Source organism: Ammospiza caudacuta, chromosome 2 (genome assembly GCF_027887145.1).
Source record: "Ammospiza caudacuta isolate bAmmCau1 chromosome 2, bAmmCau1.pri, whole genome shotgun sequence".
NCBI classification, from domain to species: Eukaryota; Metazoa; Chordata; class Aves; order Passeriformes; family Passerellidae; genus Ammospiza; species Ammospiza caudacuta.
Genome location: NC_080594.1, coordinates 87870009 through 87889790, shown reverse-complemented (window position 1 = coordinate 87889790; position 19782 = coordinate 87870009). Strand labels below are relative to the sequence as shown.

The window sequence follows — 19782 nt, the reverse complement described above, 5'->3', positions numbered from 1 at the left end:
AAAAAGGAAGGAGTCAACCCATGGTAATAATTGTTCAGTTTTCTGACACCCCTTAATATTCTTCCCACCCCACTCCTGTACAGCCACTCCCAGACACTTGAAGCTGGCTTGTACCCTATTCATAGCAGGAGTTTTACAGATCAAGAAAGAACTGTGTAGCTCTGACCTTTAGAAAGTGGCTGCCTTGGAGTAGAAGTGTCTAGAAACTTACATGTTTGACCTGAATGTTAATCCTTACATGCTATGCTACCTGTGCTAAAAGACACTGTTCTATGGCATGCCCAGCTTAACAATTCAGGAGTCAAAGCAGACTCCACTTTGGATCTCACTGACAAATCTCTCTGTGTAATTCCACCCCAAAACAAGACAGAAGTTCACCATTGCATCACAGCAGAGTTTTCATCCATTACCTGGGGAATGGCTCTTGAGCAGCTTCTCCACGTGTATAACATGATTGCATATTCCTGGCCCTCTTCTAGCATTTCATTCTGTAGGGAAGACACTCAATATAATTAGGAATTGTAATACAAAAGGATTATATCCATGTGTCTTCTGTCATTCCAAGTCCTTGTCCAAATGAACCTATTTCTCTTATCAGAATGTGTATGTACAAACACACACGCATTGCATACTGAATGATACATCATCAATTATTATCTCCCCAGATTAGACTGGTTAATTATACTGGTTTCTTTCTTCCCAAAACTAATGACACTGTGATCTATAAGGATAAATAGAAATGCTAATCTTGGGGTGGGGAGGGTGATGGGATTTATTCCTCTTTTTAAATTCAAGGACCCCAGGTGGAATGTTCAAGGATGAAAGAGTCAGCACATGCAGAGCAACTTTCTACATGGCAAAGGAGAGGTACAACAATATCCAAATAATCAAAACACACAAATGAGTAACCATATAATTTTAGTAGTAGATTGATGTAAACATACATAATTTTAAGTAGCATGTTACCAGGTGCTATCTGCCCATTCCAATGTTTGTGAACTGGCTCTAGAATTGTAAGACATATTATTCCTAATTTTCCAAGAATGCCATGAAAGAAGGGAACCTTTGAACAACGTTAGTTGCTCAAGAAGAAAGGCAGTTAAAAAAAATTTAAGAAGTGTGTTTGAAAAAAAGAAAAGCCAGACGCTTTTGCATCTTACCTCCCCCTGGAGGTAGGAAGTAGGTAACCTGTTATCTGTGACCATAATTCTTGTAATGAACTGCAAGAAAACACATTCCTCTCCTCCTGTTCTATCCAATACAGAAGTGTGTATTGGAACATCTACTTACCATGCTAGAATGGACTGTGGCTTGCTCAATGTATCTGGCAATACCAGTGACAAATGCATTTCTGTCTTCAAAATTAGTGTTGAAGTTTGGCTGCAGAGAAAGGGAAACATGGAATTAAGTCTTCTGTAGCAGCATGTCCCCTGTGAAGGAAAACTGAGGACCTGGCATTTTCCAGCCTAGAAAAGAGAAGGTTCTGGAAGAGTTTATGGCAACATCCAGGACCTAAAGGGGTCCTGCAAAAGAGCTGGAGAGGAACTTTGCACAGGGGCATGTAGTGACAGGACAAATGGGAAGGGATTCCAACTAAAAGTAGTTTAGATTAGGCATTGGCAAGAACTGATTGACTATGAGGGTGGTGAGGCACTGGAACAGGTTGCTCAGAGAAATTGTGGCTGACTCATCCCTGGAAGTCTTCAAGGCCAGGCTGGATGGGGCTTTGAACAACCTGCTCTAGTGGAAGGTGATCCTGCCCATGACAGAGGGGCTGGACTAGGTGATCTTTAAAGTTCCTTCCAACCCAAACCATTCTATGGTTCTATGAAAATAATTTTTATATATATTGCCAATATAAACACAATTCGGTTTTGGGCAAAACATTCTCTTTCTTAACAGCACTGGGAAATGGAAAAATCTTTTCCTCTAATGAGAAAATACCTGGTAGAGAAGAGATGATGGTGGCGGCTCAATACACGGTTGCTGATCCGGCAATGGTAACTCTTCCAAGAGATCCACATTGGACAAGGCATCCTCCAGAGTTACTTGAGCAGTCATTTTGCACCTGGTTAGAAAATACATACATAAATGTAGATATGTAGATGTGTACACCTAGATATAACTTTAAATGTGTTACTATATACATGGTAAATAAATGAGTAACATGAAGGGCAGGCAAGTATTTATATTGTGGGAAACGGGAAGTTTCCCTTCAACCAAAACAGAAGGGAAACAATCAAACAGAAACCCAGTTGACTTTCAAATACAAATTTTATTTAAACTTTTCACACTAACATCCCTGTCCTCACTTTTAGGACTCAAGAAATGTTTCTCCTCCCTCACTGCTGGACACCAGAAATAAATCAAAAATAGAGGAAATTATGATGATTCTAAAGCTCAGTTTTGAGCCAATGTACTTTCAAAACTTCATGCACTACAGCTTCTACAACCAAATCATGTTCAGGAGACCAGGCTGTCAAAAGGTGCCAGCAGTTTCCAGTGTTTCATGTCCTAGGACAGCCAGATCTGCTTTGGTAGCTGATGAGAGACCCCTCAGGGCCACGGCAATCTCCATAAACCTTTGACTGCTGCTGCTGCCTGGGGTTCTGAACCAAGAAGGGCAATGGGAAGAAATCTGGGCCATCTGTGACCAAGGACTGGAACAGGCTGCCCAGAGAAACTGTAGTGTCTCCTTCACTGGAACTTTTCAAGAACTGCCTGGCTGCAATCCTGTGCCATGTGCTGCAGGATGACTCTGCTTCAGCAGGGAGGCTGGACCAGGTGAGACACTGTAGTCCTTTCCAACCTTACCCATTTTGATGTTGTGAAAATTTACGAAGAAAACGTGCGGTGGAACAACTCAGTCATCCACTTTTGTATAATGATCTACTCATTCTCCTCAGTGGAGTGAAGAAAAATTTGATTTTTAAGGTAATATCTCTAATCAGGATGTCTCATTTATTTGCATGTTATTTCCCCCCATTTACTAGAGAAAAACCATACACCTGGTGCAAGGAGCAGCTGAGCACTGACCTCTGCTCTAACCAGGAGGAAAGGAACACTGACCACCACATCCCAGAGGAGCAGGACCCTGCCTGGCATGTGACATCCCATGGACTTGTTATATGCCCACATATAAGGAGGGTACAAGCAGATCCCAATGCAGCTTTGACAAAAACTCACTTCAAGACAGCTGGTATGGGCTGGTGATCCCACCACTCACTGCACTTTTATTGGCCTGGCAGAAACATCTCCTCACTTTCTCTTACCTAATTATAGATTCCTGCAGAAAGATCCACAGAAACAGCAGCTTTACCTCCAAGGAAGGGCTCAGCTGACAAAAAACACAGAACCAAAACCTAAACCCAAGGAGAGAAAGCAATCAGGAGTTGGAATTAAGCAACTACCTGTCCATCTCCAGAGACCACCCCTGTATACCAAGCCATTGCTGCCAAGCTAATGTACCACATATGGAGAAAAATTGCCAACAACTTTATAAACAACCACCAACAGAAAGATTCATAGGTCTGTTTCTTCTTGAATGGCCAGCCCAAACCTTGCTCCCAGCCTGGGCCTATCAGTGTTTGTTAAAAAAAATAAATACATAAACCAGTGCTCATATTGTGCAATTTGTGATCCTTGCCAAAAAAGGGATGAAGGACTGGACTGACAGGAGTGCTGGGTGGCAAACTTGTACCAGGATGTTTGCCCAACACCTGCCTACATCCAGATCAAGCTCCAACACAAGAACGACACTTATTCTCAACTAAAGAACATGATGTCCTTCCTTCAATAAATCAACACATGCCAAAAAACTTCCATGGCTGGGCAAAAATCCTGTGGGGAGGTCAGACTGAACAGTTTTACCCTAGAGGAAAATGAGTTGCCAAGCAGTCAGAACATCTACAGATGAGTCTACATCTATAAGCACTTTATAGATGAGTCTGAGTATCTATAAATCAAGTTTTAGCTAAAAAAAGAAAACAGATTAACTGACAGACTCCTTCCAACTTGACACTCCTCTTCCTCTTAGCTTCTCTGTCAAAGTAGAAATGCCCAGTGTGCAGCTGCTCTAGGATGTGCTGGGGGTGGGATCAATTGACCACAGCCCATTGCCACCAGACAGGCAAATGGCCACAAAGCATTGGCTCCAAGAAAGCACTACAAAAATTGTTCTAAAACCCATAGTGAAGAATGGCCAGCCATTCTACACCAAAAACTAGTGCAACTATCTGTGTAAAGGGGAGGTGTCACTGCGTGCAAGGTAAGTATCATCTGCCTCTCCCCAGTCCACACATCTTCCTTCTCCTCCTAAAACATGGTCCACCAATGACTTGTGTCCCTGCTGTTGAACAGAGCCAGGTATTCACAAAATCCAAGCTCATGACTTGTACTTCCTCAGCACTACAAGTGCATATTCTGAAGATGTGTCCTGTACATCCCAATTCTGAAAGCATACCTGCAGAATTGAGAATTGAGGCTTTTGACCTCAATATTTACAGCTGCACAGGAGTGCAGGTGATTCCTTCAGCACCAGCTATATTCAGACTATAGGACATTAGACTATCTGTAGATTTGTTTTTAATACTCAGAAAATAATTTAAAAATAGAACCCAAAATCCCAGCTGACTTACACTGCCATCTATTTAATAGCACAGGTCTGGGAAACCCTCACTGACAGGCCAGGGGTGAAAGCAAGAAACAAAAGCTTCCTGCTGCCCTCTGGGTTGTGAAAAGAGATACAGGAAGGAACATTTTGTGAAATCCTTCAGCATGATTTCCCAAAGCTCAGCATTTCTCAAAGCAGGAACACAAAAGCCACTGGGCACAGACAGTTGTCCATGCCCTCTTGCTCTGAGGCTGCTCGCTGACAGCTCCGCTTTGCCATTTTGCCAAAGGTATCCACAGGCCTGGCGTTTCCATGGCCAAGTTCAATGTCCCTGCTCCCCAGCCTCTGCACTCCAGTATCTAGCAAGACATGAAAGAGGAAGCAGCTCCTTCCTGCCCAGCTTTGACACATCTGCAAACGTTGCAAGAGTGTGATTCACATTTCCCCTCACATTTCTGACCACCCAGAAGAGAGCAGAGGAGTTTTGACAACAGCAACGGCAGGGCGACAGCTGGAACTGGCTCAGGGATTTTCTCCCCTTCTTTATCTTTGTTAATAAACAAGCTCCAAAAAGACAACAGCTGTTTCTCATGTATAATGATGAGGGACTGGAAAAACCAGATTGTTTTTTCCCCTAAGCTCAAAAAAGTTAATTTAAGAAAAACTAAAATTCCCAAGACAAAAAATTGGATAGCTCTGCTTCCTTAATAGTCATGAGTTTTTAACAGATGAAATTACTGGGTAGAACAGCTAATATTTTAACAGATTCCTTTATGGCAGAGAACATCAGAAACTTCTAAGACATACTTAAAAAAAAAAGTTTGGTTAGGAGTTTACATAAATGAGAACAGACTAAAATGCTGTAGTCATACTCACCATTATAGTTACATGAGGACAAACTGAGATTTTTTTTCATACTAAATTCCTACAAAGTTGTGTTTTCAGTTCTGTACCCTCATGAAATTCCCCAGGACAGCTTTTCTCAGGCAGAAGACATGTAAGCATTACTTCTGAGGTAATATTTTTCTCTTTGGTACCTTTTTATGACCCATCCTTAAAGCACTAAAGTAAAAATGTATGAACAAGAACACGTTTTCCTGGTTGTACACAACTTAATTAGTGAACATTCAACATTCATGGTCTGACATTGTCCCTTGAGGAGAGAGAATCACACACACCAGCAAGCTGTTTTGCTAAATGTTGGTGTTTGATGAGCACTCACAGCTTTCTAAGCAGGAAAAAGCAACACCTGTGCTGATTCCCAGTTCCTTTTTCTGGATTTCAAAGCAAGAAAATCCCTGCCTGAAAAGAACTTCAGCCTCACAGTACCAAGTCCCACCATATCCAAGGGTCAAGAGATATCAGTCCCAGGGTTTGGGGTTCTTTTAGTATGTTAGTGAAAGGCCACAGACTAGCTTAAACTAGGAGATCCTCTTTTTCTTCATTTCTGAAGAAATGAGCACCACATGGGCCTGACCTGCTCAGAACAGCTTGTGCTGTGGAGAAGTGCTGAACTGAACCGTCTCTCACATTCTGTCCATGTGAAAAATGAAGCCAAAAAAAGAAAGCTCTTTAGCATTGTTTACATTTTATTTCACTTCACAACTGGATTATTACTGAAAATATTCGCAAAAAAAGAGTTGGCAAACTTTTTAAAATGTCATAACTCTGCACCATTGCTCTCAGCCCTGCAACTGCATGTAAGCAGTGCCCTGCTAACACTGATTTGGTATCTAGAGGAGATGATTGACAGTCCTAGTGAAGATACCATTTCCACTTCTCCATCCCTACAGAATAATGTCTAAGTCTCTGCAGAAAGTCTATATTCTTAATTCTAAGCATATCAGAAAACAGCCAGCATGCGTCTCTCAGCCATGCTCTTTTGGGCCTCCTCAAGCTTCCGATTATTTGTAAGAAAATATGAACAGGAGCAAATTATGAAGAAAAATGTTTGAGACAAAAAAAAAAAAAAAAAAAAGGAAAACTGACCAGAAGAAATAATAAGAGCTACAGAAGGTAAGGACTGAGAAAGCAGACAATAAAGCATTAATTTCAGAATCACTGTGAGAGAAAGGATTGCTGGAACTATTCTGTTCTCAAACTTAGAGGTTAAAAAAAATCCCCCAAGCACTAGAGAGTTAAGTAACAAGCTTTTAAGCTTTCTCTCAGTGATAAGAGTTAAGCAAGACCCAGCCTATTAATAGCTGAAACAGGAAAAAATATGCTTGATGATACAAGACAGTTCTTATACATGTTCAGTAGGAGTGCATAGAATCCAACAAATATAACTTGTAGTTATATAAATGTGGGTAAGGCAAATGAACTTAGATAACTTGTTGAGATAAGTGTAGAAATTACCACACAGTTCCTCTTTATCCTATGGCCAAGACTTCCCAGAAATGTCCTCTAATGGTCTTATGAAATTATCCAGCTGAGTTTCAAAGACATTGATTCCCAACATTAAAGTTCTACCTCAAATAACCAGGTTTGATGATATCTACTTACTGGTGAAAAATAAAGCCCTTCACCACAAAAGTGATCGGATGCAAAGCTATGGCTGTGTTACACAAGACAGGGAGATGATGAGGTTGGTATCATGCTAACACAAAACACTTCAAAAAACCCAGAAGGTATATTGAGCATCTTGAAAATACACAGGGAAAGAATGGAAAGTCCTTGGACAATACAGGTACATATGCCATTTAAATTACTTGTAAAGTGTCATTATTATCTGCACTAAGATTGTCAAGTGAACATTCCCACAGAAAACTGATAAAGAGTATAATTCAGTCAATTAATAGTATAATTAGTATAGCTAACTATACTAATTAGTATAATTAGTATCTATAGTGTAATTAATAGCTATAAAAATAAAGGTAGAAAATATCAAGGTACAGTGAAAGCCACCTTCAGAAGATTTAGACACACATTTACTTTATGACAATTCTGGCTTTACTTTATGGAAGTTGGAGTAACAGTGTTCAATGTCCCTGAAATAAACAAAAATAATTAAAATCTAAATCTCACACCTGACAGGCACTTTTTGCCTTTGCACCACTCACTCAAAAGTTTGGCACCCTGAGGAGATCTAAGCACCCTCACTTTGGAATCTCTAAGGATTTATCCTCACACAACCATCAGAGCAGTAAGATAGCAGGCTTCCCTCTTGAAGCACAGTGGATTGCAGCAGGTAACAATCTGGAAATGGATTTCCAGGTGTTTTTTGCTGTCAGCTCCTTACAGTACATCTCCTGGTACATTGCTGCATACTGCAAAGATCAGACAGTGGACACAACTGTGTCTATTGCAATTCTTGCTTTACTTTATGGAAGTTGGAGTTACAACGTTAAACTCCCCTGAAATAAACAAAAATAATTAAAATCTAAATCCCACAGCTGACAGGCACTTTTTTCTGCAGTGACAGCAGAGCAAACCTCTCCTGAAGCCCTGTACTTTTTGGAACAGCCCAACTACTGCTACAGACCCTCTCCCTCCTGGTTCCAAAAGGCACATCCATCCCAGCACCTCTGACAGCACCTGGGAAAAGCTGAACAGGCAAAGATTTGAGTCACTGCTGAATCTCAGGGTGAGAAGAGTCAGAGGGATATCAGCATTGATCTTATCTCACCATCTTGGTACCATGGTACACACTATACCACTATCTTAAATATACCTCTGGGTGAGAAAAAAAAAAAAGGAAAAGAAAAAAAAGAGTTGTTCTCCACATCTTTTAACTTTATTTAACCAAAAGCTCACAGAAAACTGAGCTTAAACTTGGAATGCATCCACTCAAAATGCAGATATTTATACTTCAAACAGCCTGAAACAGTCCAGGACAAACACATCCCATAGGCACCAAAGTGCAGGGCGAGTTCCCAGGCTGGGGAGGAGTTGGGGGCCCCTGGTCAGGAAGGGCTGGATCAGCAGCTCTGGGCTGCAGCTGGCAGCCAGGGATCACGCTCTGGGCTGGGAGCAGCACTGCCTGACCCACTCCAGCACAGCCCCTCTCCTTCCCCGTGGCAGGAGAAGCTCCCACACAACATTCAGAGCTCTGTGAGTGCACAAGCAAACGTGCTGAGCACGCCCCACCTCCAGCTGCACGCAGCCACGTCCAGCAGCAACAAAACACATGCAAAGATCAGCTGGAGAATGCAGCCCAAGGAAGCAGAGGTGCTCTGGGACACCCAGGGAATTGGTTTGGGTTACACCATTCTCTACGTAAGCCAAAAAGCTCTCCAAGACTGGAATTTAAAGTGATAAAAAAATTATTTCATATTAAAAATATGGAGAGGCATCATGCCAAAGAGTGAGTTAATTAAGGTGCAGTTTCAATGACAAAAAATTGCTGGACTGCAGAAATTTTTGAACTATTTTCATCTGCAAAGTCAGAAAATATGTTTCATTTGACTGAAAAATGATGTGGGGAGGGGACGCCCCATGCCTTTTTGCAGTCCACTGGACACATGTTGGTTCTGAACAGATGCATTTGATCTCCAAGTGCTTGTACATGTTCCCAGGCTCAAAATAAGACAAAGAGGAAGTATGTCTACACTTTAAACAGCAACTCCCTTTGACACTGTGTCTCTTCTTTCCCAAGTCGGCAAAAGCAGAATCATTGAATCTTAAATTAAAATACAGCATTATGGTACTGAAGATGCTACTGAAGATACATATTTCAATTCATGTGCAATCCATTATTTGAAATATGTATCCACACAAGTGGCTTTTGCCTAAATTATTATATATTAATATAAATATTAGTAACTAAATGCCTTTTGCATAAATAAATCAAAGCTTACCCTACTTAAAAGGACAGATGAAAATCAGGAAAATTTTATGTACTGCAGTTGAAGAGGAAGAAAACAATTATTTATTTACAAAAAATATTATTTACACATTATTTACAAAAAAAAAAAAAAAGGCAAATATATTCCACAGTCCACACACTGAGGGAAAGAAATTCAAATGAAAGTATATTTAAAAAGATGAGTGACTGGCCTGCTGAAATGGGGTCTTCAGGATCAACCACAGTAAACTCCATGGCAACTGCTGACAACATTCCCACAAGAAAAGAATTGGTCAGCACAACAGCAGAAGTTAAGTTTTATCCCTACAGCAACACAACATTTTCAGGTTTTTTGTCCTATTGTGTCCTTTTTCTATATTATTGGACTGCAGAAAATCAATTAAATAATTTTACTATTAGGAAAATCTGATTAAATATTCAGTGTAATGTTCCTACCCAATTTAAACCATGAGATTCCAATCACAAAGGGCCCTTGTAATAGAAAGGGAACAAAAGGAATGGACTTTCTTTTCCAAGAACAGCACAGTAATTACAAAAATATTCATTTTTATTTCAAACCTCCAAGATCTCTCTCAAAAACTCCCTTTTAGTTCTATTTTAATTAAATTTTGAACACCTCAGCCATTCAAGTGCTGACCTATCAATTCAGACTGAGAAGAAAATATTTTACACCCTGATAGCTAAAGCACTTCAGAGAACAGCACCACGATGGGTTTTCTGTTAGAATGCTCTTTTCCTGTGCCCTAGACAGGACAATCTGCCTTTTTGCCATGCAGATCAGCCTAAGATGTTCCTTTTGGGACCGGAGCTCCTTTCCGTTCCTAAGCAACACATTTGCATAAGCTGAAGGAGCAAAGAAAAATGCTTTTCACATCATTTACTGGCCTGCCTGATTAAAGTAAAAGACAGAAGAAAGCAAACAGCAGCTGACAGTCCTTTGTGCGACAGATTTGACACACTGTTAAGCTTTCAAAAATACATCTGCAAATGGAATTTAAAAACAGGCTTAATACATGAAAAAGAGAAAAAAATTCCAGCACTGTATTACCCCATCCAAACAGCACAGCAAGTCCCAGAAGAATGGCCATATAATAGAAATGATTACTTCAGTATCAGACTCCTACAGGGAATGTGGCTCACAATGACTGCAGGCTTCCAAAAGCAGGCACAGACTGGGGGAAGAACATGAGGCTAATAGCATGGGAGGAAATTATTTTTTCTTTAATTTTTTTTTTTTTTAGCAAATCTCAGCTTCCTAAATTAAAAGCTCTTTGAGTTCAGTCACAAGTGAATTTTTCATGCAATCTACACTGTCACCTGTCCAGCTTCTGTCTCCTGCAGGGAACAGCAAGCAATCCCCATGCCTGCCATCTCCTTATCCAAGCAATGCCTGTGCTGTGATTGTGCAAGCAAGGTTCAAGTGCTCGGTGATACACCACTCTTATCACCTGGAAAACTCAGTTCTGGGCAGTATCGGTAGGCAACAGCAGCACCATCAATGCAACATAAAGGGCACACTTCAGTGAGTCAGTACAGCCACTCCCACAGGATAAGCAAGGTCAGGACAGCCCTGCCAAGGATGCTGTCAGGGAGCTGACACACTGACCACCAGGACTCAGAGAACAATTAGTTATGCTTGTCAAGTAACTTCCCTTTCAATATCCTGGAGGAATTCAAGCACTTTCCAACAAAAGGAAGGTCTGGCACTCTACTATCATCACAGCAGATTAGGAATGGGGGAGTCTCAGGCTCTTTGAATGAAGCCTAGACCAAGACTGGTGAGTGATGGCAGTCCAGACCTGCCTTTCCTGAAGCCTCATGTATGTCCACTAATGACTCCTTTTTACAGCATCAGTAAGAAAACCCTCCCACAACTAGAGAACACAGTGCAACCTCAGCACTCCTGTACCCTAGCACCTGGCTGGAGTCACTCTATTTTTGCCAGCAAGGCACCACAAGAGTGAATTTATCTTTTCCTGCCGTGCTAGCAGCCAGCAGGAGCACATGGATGAGCACATACTAATTCTACAGCAGCAGCATCTGCAGTGGATGATGATGAAGCAGCAAGTAACAACCAGGTATTTCCAAGGGCAGCCTGGCCAGTACCATGCATCTGCAGCATCATTCCACATCTTGAAGCTTTAGAAGAGAGATACAACTTCCTGATGTTAAAATACAGGGTGAAATGCTATCCCTGTGTAGGAAGCTCAAGTGGAGGATACAGACATTTCAAAAATTAAAAATTAATTTGTTCACTACATTTATTTTATTTGAGAATCCATTGTGATGGCATGGGATGGGAGAAGCCAAAGCCTCTAAAATTTCCTCCAAAAATATCCCACTTAGATGAACAAGGAGGGAGGGCCTGTCTCTGAAGTGTCTGTCCTGCAGCATGCAACCCCCCTCTGCAATGGAACTTGTGCTACAAGAATTCACAGAGGTGTTTTGTTTGGTTTGCTTTATCTGTGAACCAAAGTCTGAAGCCCAAGATAAGTCACAAATGAAAAAAAAATCTGCTGTTGATGGGGCTAGAAGGCTGAGAGGGTTTGTGCTGGTTTACTAATTAATTCTCACAGAACTGAGTTAGTTCTGAGTGAACTGACTAATGTACAGAATGAACCCCCTTCTGCAATATTTGGTCTCTCTTCAGACTGCAAAGGAGCTAGAGATTTAAGCATTGTTTCATTTTAGGTTAGGTGTGCTGAGATCTGTCTTGCCACACTTACTTGCCTTACCCTATTAACATTCTCTGGTATTACACCTTTGAACTGCACCATTTCACCTTCCTGACCACCCCCCCCCACCTTCTCTTTTTTGCATTCTTTTCCTCTCACCCAGTTCACTCCTCCACAGCCCTTTTTAATCTTCTCAGTTTGCTGCCATTTTTGCATTCTGCTGATGCTGCTCTCTCCTGCAGCTGTTCTCAGCAAGCATTTCTGCTGTACTTGCTCCTGATCCTGCTGCTGCACGGCTGGTAGGAAGCAAAGCTGCACAGCAGTGCTTTGGAGCAGACTGAAGTTTAGCACAGAAGCACAGCACCTACAGCATGTGAAAACTACAACTACAGCTGTGAAAAGCTCTCTCACTTCCTAGCAAAGGTAACACTCCCACCGTGAACACTCTGCAAACAATGGGAAGGGGAGCAGCAAAAGCAATAACCACCCCAGAAAGGAGAAAGGAAAGCAAGTTCACATGGGATGAGCCTGGCATGGCTCAGGATGAAGTCTTCCATCACAGACTGCTCACACCTGCCCAGCATGGTTTCCTTGGCTGCCCTTGGTGTGTGGTGTATTTACTGCTGGTACTCAAAGGGGGCACACCTGTGTAGGTGGGCTGAAAGGAGCTGGGGATGGGGGAGCTGAGCACCACAGTGGATGGAGGAGGTCATGTTACAGGTAACAGAGATGAGCCTCAAAGATGGAGAGAAAGATAAGAGTCTGGAGGCTTCAGGTTTCCATCTAAGCAACAACATAAGCCCTGAACCTTAGACAAACTGTTTATTTGCACTCATAGAATGGCACTGAGACCACACAGTTCATCCCCCCTGCCATCAGCAGGAACACCTTCCACTACACCAGGTTGCTCAAGGCCCCATCCAACCTGGCCTTCAACACTTCCAGGGATGGGGCACCCACAGCCTCTCGGGGAAACCTCTTCCAGTGCCTCACCATCCTCACAGTCAGGAATTTCTTCCGTATCTTTTAGCTAAATTTCATCTCTTTCAGTTTGAACCCATTACTCCTTGTCCCATCACTACAGTTCCTGATAAAGCATGGGAGTTCTGCACTTTTATTTCACAAGAATGGAGAGAAATAAAGAAAAAGCAGCATTGTTTTCTCGGGGGAGGGGAGGACAGCACTCTCTTCCTCAGCCCAGTTACACAGAGGGCTGCTCCAGGCTCAGCCTGGCAGCTCCTCCGGGGAGTCTGCTGGGCACCACCCCTGCCTGTGGGAAGGACACCCTCCCACCACTGCTGGGGCAGCCCCAGGTGCCCCTTGCACGGGGCCTCTGCATTTTGCACCAGCTCCATCTCACAGCTTATGCCCCCAGGGACACGACAGGCATTCATTACATCCCGTGGGTTTCTGCAATGCAAGCCTGCAGGCGAAGCTCTGGCTTCAGCATTGCCTTATTTTGAGTTTAAAAATTCAACAAAGGCTTCAAGAAAAGTTACTCTAAAAGAGAGGCTGTCTGCTGTCATTCCCACTCCTTCTCTATACCAGTGGGTACTTTCTAAGTCACCAATACAACACTCTCCACTTTCAGTTAAAAAAAATTACACAGCTTCATCTGAATAGTAAGTTGGAAGATAGTTTAGGCAAATTTGTACTATCCATGCTTAAAAGTAGCTTTTCATTTATTGTCTAAATCAGTACAATAAAAATGTACATTATGTGCATTTCTGTGAGGAGAGAGTGAATCAGACAAGAAGTAAATTATGGCTTAATAGTTATCTTAAAAAAACTAAGAAAATAGTACATGACCAAGTAGAAAACAAAAATAAATAAATTTTAGTTTCTTAAGCTCTCTTTTTCCTCAGAAAGAGCTCATCACCTGTATTTTATACAAGAAAATACACAATTTCAGTGAAAATTCATTCAAAGCATTACTTCAGATATCACCTAACAAGCTATCACATCTATCTTGAGCCGTGCATCGTGACAGTTTGCCTGAACTTCACACTCAGAATCTATCATTCGGTGTACTCTCCTTATTGATTTTACATCACTGAAAGCACTTAAAATAATTAGAGGTATACTGAAAGAAGGCTATAAATAGCTTCAGGTCAACAGCATTTTTATTTCTGCCAACAAAGTGTCCATGTCCCTGTCAGAATTAAAGTATTTTAAACTGAAGTACAGTACTAATATATTTTTATCTAAACTCTGGAAAAAATCTCTTTTACAGGTGTAGAGTATAAAGCAAGGATCTCCAAAAGCACCTTGTGTCATTTGCACAGCTGGAATCACTTCTTAGCATGTCAACTCTTGAGACTCATGTCCTAGCATAAAACCACAGTATTGGTTTTTAAATCTATTTGTTTCTAAAACCAAAAGCACTATTTAATTATTTTTCTTTTACTTTAGAATAAAGTAATTCATAAGAACATTACTGAGACTCAACCCTGCTAATCATTTGCAGAGAGTGTCATCTAGTAAGCATAAGTCTACGCACTGACTGAATTCTTAAGATGCCTTTCAGTGGAGGGAGAGGAGGGGGGATGGCATTTTTTCCCACCAAATGAGCAATTACTGGCTTTAAAAAGTTTGTTTGTCACTCTATTACCCCCTGACCAACAGTGACGGAAAAGAGACCTGCAAAAACCAGCCATGAGAAAGGCTTGCTGAAAGACAGACTGTTCAACTGAGAAAATATCACAGAGTATGGCTCAAGCAAAGAGAAATCCTCCAAGTTCACCCCACAAATAACCACTGTGTAAGCTGGGAGCACTCACAAACTGGGAAAAGGAGGGCACCACAGCCTGCACTTACCTCTGCCCTGGCATTTACCTCTGATGAAAGCAAGAGCAGAAGTGCCAATTCCGTATGTGCTACCTGACTACCTGAACAAGAAAAGCTTTAGTCAAGTTAACAGGTAGAACATCCACTCTGGTGGAAGACACTCACTTTAAGCTCTGCCTCGGCCAGAGCACCTGTCCTGGCAACACACCCATACAGAACCACAGAACAGCCACCCAGCCAAAGAACTACCACGTTCACTTTCACTGCTCTGTAGGCACTGAGAAGAGCACATCAGGACCTCACAGCTTGGCTAAGAGGGCTGCAAATCCACAGCACACCAAGCTGGCTAAGTCCCATCAGCGGGTGCCTGGCAGGCAGCTAGTGTAGCAATGAAGGGATTCCCACCCTGAGAGCCCTCCTGAGCTCACCATCACACTGATGCCCTGCTGGGGGCCCTTCCAGCAGGAGCAGAGGTCTGGCAGAATGAAACAGCTACAGAAAATGTGGGGAAGGGACAGAGCAGCAGGATACAAGTGCTGCTCCTCAGGAGCAGGGACCACCACCATCTCCCAGCTGGGAAGGCTTGGAGAGATGGGCTCCCTCTCCAACACCCCAAGCCAGATCTGTGCTCAACTTGGCTGTCCACAGCCTTAAACCACCTCTCCCACAATGGTCTTTCTGCAGAAAGGCTACACAGATATAAATTCACTTGATATCTGCTGATGCTCAGCCTGAGGGAAAGGGGGTTTCTCCTGAGATGGCAAATGCCTGATGATTATTTGTGCCATACCAACCTTTACCACAACTCCACTTTTTCCAGTTTAAGTCCAAGATAGCCACCTTTCCCCCAAAACACTGAAATGTGTGAATACAGGATTTTCTTCACAAATATTTGTGAGTGCACATATATTTACAGACATAACAGAGGCATACAGTAAACAGTACATACTAACACAGAGAAAAATCTTTCAAGTCTTATGAAGAAAACATGCTTCAGGATTTTCGCCAGTGTGTTTACAAGAGATAAGGAGCTACCCAAAATATCTTACAACATTTTTGGTGCCAAGAGATAGAAAGATTAACTGCTGCTTTGCAACCTCTGTCTTCTTGTAGCAAGTCCCATCAATGCATCATACATTATTTTTACCACCAGAAAGGCAGTGATGTGGATTAATGGAATTAGGTTTTAACAAAGCAAATCAATAGGCACTCTGTTATCAGCATTACCCAGCAAAGTGTGCCCCCGAGCCCCGCTAATGTCAGCTTCTAAGGGCAGACCAGCAGTAAAGAACAGCCCTGAACTGACGTATGTAGATTAAAATGTAAAGCACCATTACCAAGCTGTTTGTTTTTGTAGGTATAGTCATATTTCACCATGTTGAAATGTCCTTCTTTCATTTTACTGTCTCAGCTCTGCATAAAAACCAGGACAAGGATAGGCGGCTTTCATTTGTTATATATACAAATAACAATGTAGCCAAAAAGTAGCCAGATGACCTTCAAGAGTAAAGCCTGCCAGAGGCCACTTGAAACAAGGTATATTTTCTACAGATCAGAAATTTACAAGTCTGTTACATTTACTCCTCCCTCTTTACCTCCATCCCTGGGAACATGAAAGGAATCGCAGTCCCACGCACAGGGATGGACCCACCTTGAACCACTTCAGTGGCCACTCACGCCTGGGCTCTGCCAAGCTCCTGCAGCATCCCCAGGTCAACGAGCACCTACCCTGGGTCAAGCACAATTGCTTATTAACTTGGGGCTTGCCATAGTAGCTGCAGTTATTTAAAATGTATAAACAGTGGAAATGCAGAAGGTCACACAGCCACTGTTCCAAGCAGGGAAGTCAATCACAGAGCTGACTTCCAGCTCAGCAGGGTAAAACTTGCTGCCCAGCATTCAGGTTTAATTTACTTGTTGGTACAGCAACAAGTAAACCAAGGAACCACTCGAAGAACTTGCCCAGAGAACATAGGACAAAAACTGTAAAATAAAACCCATTTGATATGCACATAAAGGCATGGAAATTACATTAAAATTAATTTTCTCTTGTATAGCAATGCAAGCAGTTCTAGCAGCTTTCAGGCCAGAGGATGAATACAACTGTTCCCACAAATAAAGAGCTTTGTGGGGATTTTTTGTTCCAACCACTCTGAATTTTCCACCTCAACCTCAATATCTTGGAAACCTTCAAGAAACAAACTTTAAAATAAAAATCGGATGATTCTGACAAGAGGGTTATGGCAAGGTTTTAAAACCTACCCTCAGGAACAAGCCACCTTCCAAGACAAATCTCTGCCAGAATGAATAAACAAAGCACTAACCAAAACTTAAGGAATGTATCAGACAAATATCTAACATGGAACACAGAGCTAGAACAGATTCCTAGTAATTACTTAATTATGCTACAAAATCAGCATATTGGACCAAGAGAATCTCTTGGTTTACGCCCAGAGGACAATTTCCATCTAAAGCAAACTGAAGAAACAAGAATTTTGTTAATGAATACTTTGAATATTACAGGTGCATCACTAAAGCACTATGAGCTTTTTTTATAAGTCACATATTCAGAAGTTAAAAACTGAAAAGTCTGAATTGTTTGTGAAACATTCCCTTTCTTATAACATATATTTAAAAAAAAAAAACTTAAACAACTTAGACAATTTGGCTCCATTTAAGTTTGAATGCTGTGATATCTATTACTCCATTCAAACTCCACTCCACTCTCAGCATCAGGACCCTCAAAAGAAACTGACAAACCCAAGACCTGTAAACAAAACAAACTCTTTCAAACAGGGATGTTGCAGGGGTGAGACTATTTGGGTATTTTCCCAAGACTCAGAGAGGTTTATTCTCAGAATATATAAACAAGCTGACAACCTGAAAACCAAAGTATAATAGAGATATTCCATCAAGTACATAGTCCCTATTAAAAAAAAAAAATCTAAGCTGCTACAACGAAAGACTGATGTACACTTTTTAGAGGGCAAGCCAAGCAAGCTTTGATGATACTGGGGTTAAGCCTTCCCAATGCTGTACAGACTTCTTCCAAATTCCTCCTCCTCCCTCCTGGCAGCTACAGAGACAACTGGCTGCCTACACCAGCCAGACTTCACAGACCAGTTGCCTGGGAAAGCTTAAAGAGTCTTTTATACTAGAACAGGAGGAACTTCACGTTTACAAAAGTTTAAAAAAAAAAGTTTTTTAGAGGTAAAAGTGGGACTTAAATGAAGTCAAGAATCAGAACTTAAGTAAGGAGTAGAATGCTTTTTCTATCACATAGCTCAGACATTCTCTGAGCATAAAACAGTTTAAGTACAATTAATAAAAACATAATTCAGACATTGCTGAATTGCACTACAGTATTATTACAAATTCAATTTTGAAGAAAACACTACCACACAACACTGCACATGTACATGTTCAGTAAGCTTATTATAATAAAGTTATGCCAAATAAGTAACTGGAATGCAATAAGGACTGGAGTCCTCATTAGCCTAAGCTTTCCATTTCCCACAGTTTACAGAAAAGCCTGCTATGACCTTCTAATTAAAAGAAATTCCTCCAGCTAGCTTTCCTCCTCTTCCAATACACGCTCTCCAGCCAGCACTTCAGGCAGACTGGCTGCATCCCACAAAGGCAACTTCCTCCCAACAGCCTCGCTGGCACAAACAACCATTTACATGTCTAAATGCTACTTCAACCTGCCATCAAACAGCACAGGAATAAAAATCAAGGCAATGAGAGCCTACCGATAGGCAAAATATTAGCAGAGATGTTGATGAACTACAGGAATACTCAGAAAGATGAAGTGCAAGTCTGTCTTCACCTCTGCTCATTAGAGAGGAGGGAAGGGGTGGCAGACCCTCCATCTGGGGATTTTCAAGCTTACCGGGCTGCTGCCATTACAGCATAGTTATTTTTATCGGATAATTCTCAAGTTCCTCATGAGGAAGTTATTCCACGTCCTTAGACAGACACTCCAGATCACCTCCTTCCTCTGAGGAGGGAGACGAACCTGCATAGAGCTTTTTACTTTTATATTTTCCTCATCTAGCCCACTCCAAGACAGCCTAGTAGGCAGAACTCTGACCACTCGAGCGCTGCAGACACAGGGGCCAGGCACGGGACAGAACAAGCTAGCCCTTACCCCAGAAACACAACCCAAGAACGGCGTTTCGGTGCCCGCCGCTGAGGGACCCGGCCCGCCCGAGGCCCCGCACGGCCCTTCCCGCTCGGCCCCGGGCACCGCCCGAGCAGCGGGACCCCCGCGGCACCGCCCAGCCCCGGGAGCCCCGGACACCGAGGGGGGATGAGCCAACCCCAGTAGGAGTACGGAGCTCACGGTTACCGGCGAGAGGGGCGCGGACCCGCAGACGAAGCGCCCGGATCCGGGGAGGGCCCCGGGAAGGGCACTCACCCGCTCTCCGCCGGCTCCCGGGAGCGGCGCTGCCCGGCGGCGGCAGGAGCCCGTCCGTCTGTCTGTCCGTCCGTCCGGGGGCTCCGCTCGGCCCGGCCGCCGAGGGTCGCGTCGGGCCGGCGGTTCTGCTCCTGGGCCGCGCCTGGCAGGGAGTTTCCTGCGTGAGTCACTTCAGCCGGGAGTTGCGCAGGGAAACACCCTTCCTGCCGCTCCAGCTCCTCCTCCTCATCCCAAACCTGCCGCCCCTTCCCGCCCCCGGCAGCCTCCGGCCCGGCTCCTCCTCCTCTCGGGGAGCCGGGAGTAATCCCGGAGCTGTCGCAGGCGGCGGAGCGGCGTCCGGGACCGGCCCTTTGCTGTTAACGAAAGGCACTTTTTCTGTGCATGTACAGGCAACCTGCCTCTCGGAACACAGATCTGCGCCCAGAACAACCGTGCCCACTCGTACGAACCCCGCACAGTGCCATCCAGCGCCCGCCCCAGC

The 19782-nt window shown here is 42.9% G+C and overlaps 1 protein-coding gene across 3 annotated transcripts in view; it reads right to left on the bottom strand.

Moving 5' to 3' along the window:
- CYFIP1 (cytoplasmic FMR1 interacting protein 1) overlaps positions 1-19507 on the bottom strand; it is a 75471-nt gene extending 55964 nt beyond the window's left edge. For 2 of the 3 annotated variants that reach the window (XM_058800367.1, XM_058800366.1), the window contains exons 1-4: positions 19302-19494; positions 1945-2068; positions 1291-1380; positions 411-488 (exon numbers count right to left, since the gene is read on the bottom strand). In XM_058800367.1, the coding sequence (XP_058656350.1) occupies positions 411-488; positions 1291-1380; positions 1945-2061 (285 nt within the window). In that variant the 5' untranslated portion in view covers positions 2062-2068; positions 19302-19494. Of the gene's footprint in view, positions 1-410; positions 489-1290; positions 1381-1944; positions 2069-3272; positions 3363-19301 lie in introns of all 3 variants that reach the window. The other variant, XM_058800368.1, reaches the window with a different exon arrangement.
- Positions 19508-19782: the final 275 nt, after the last annotated feature.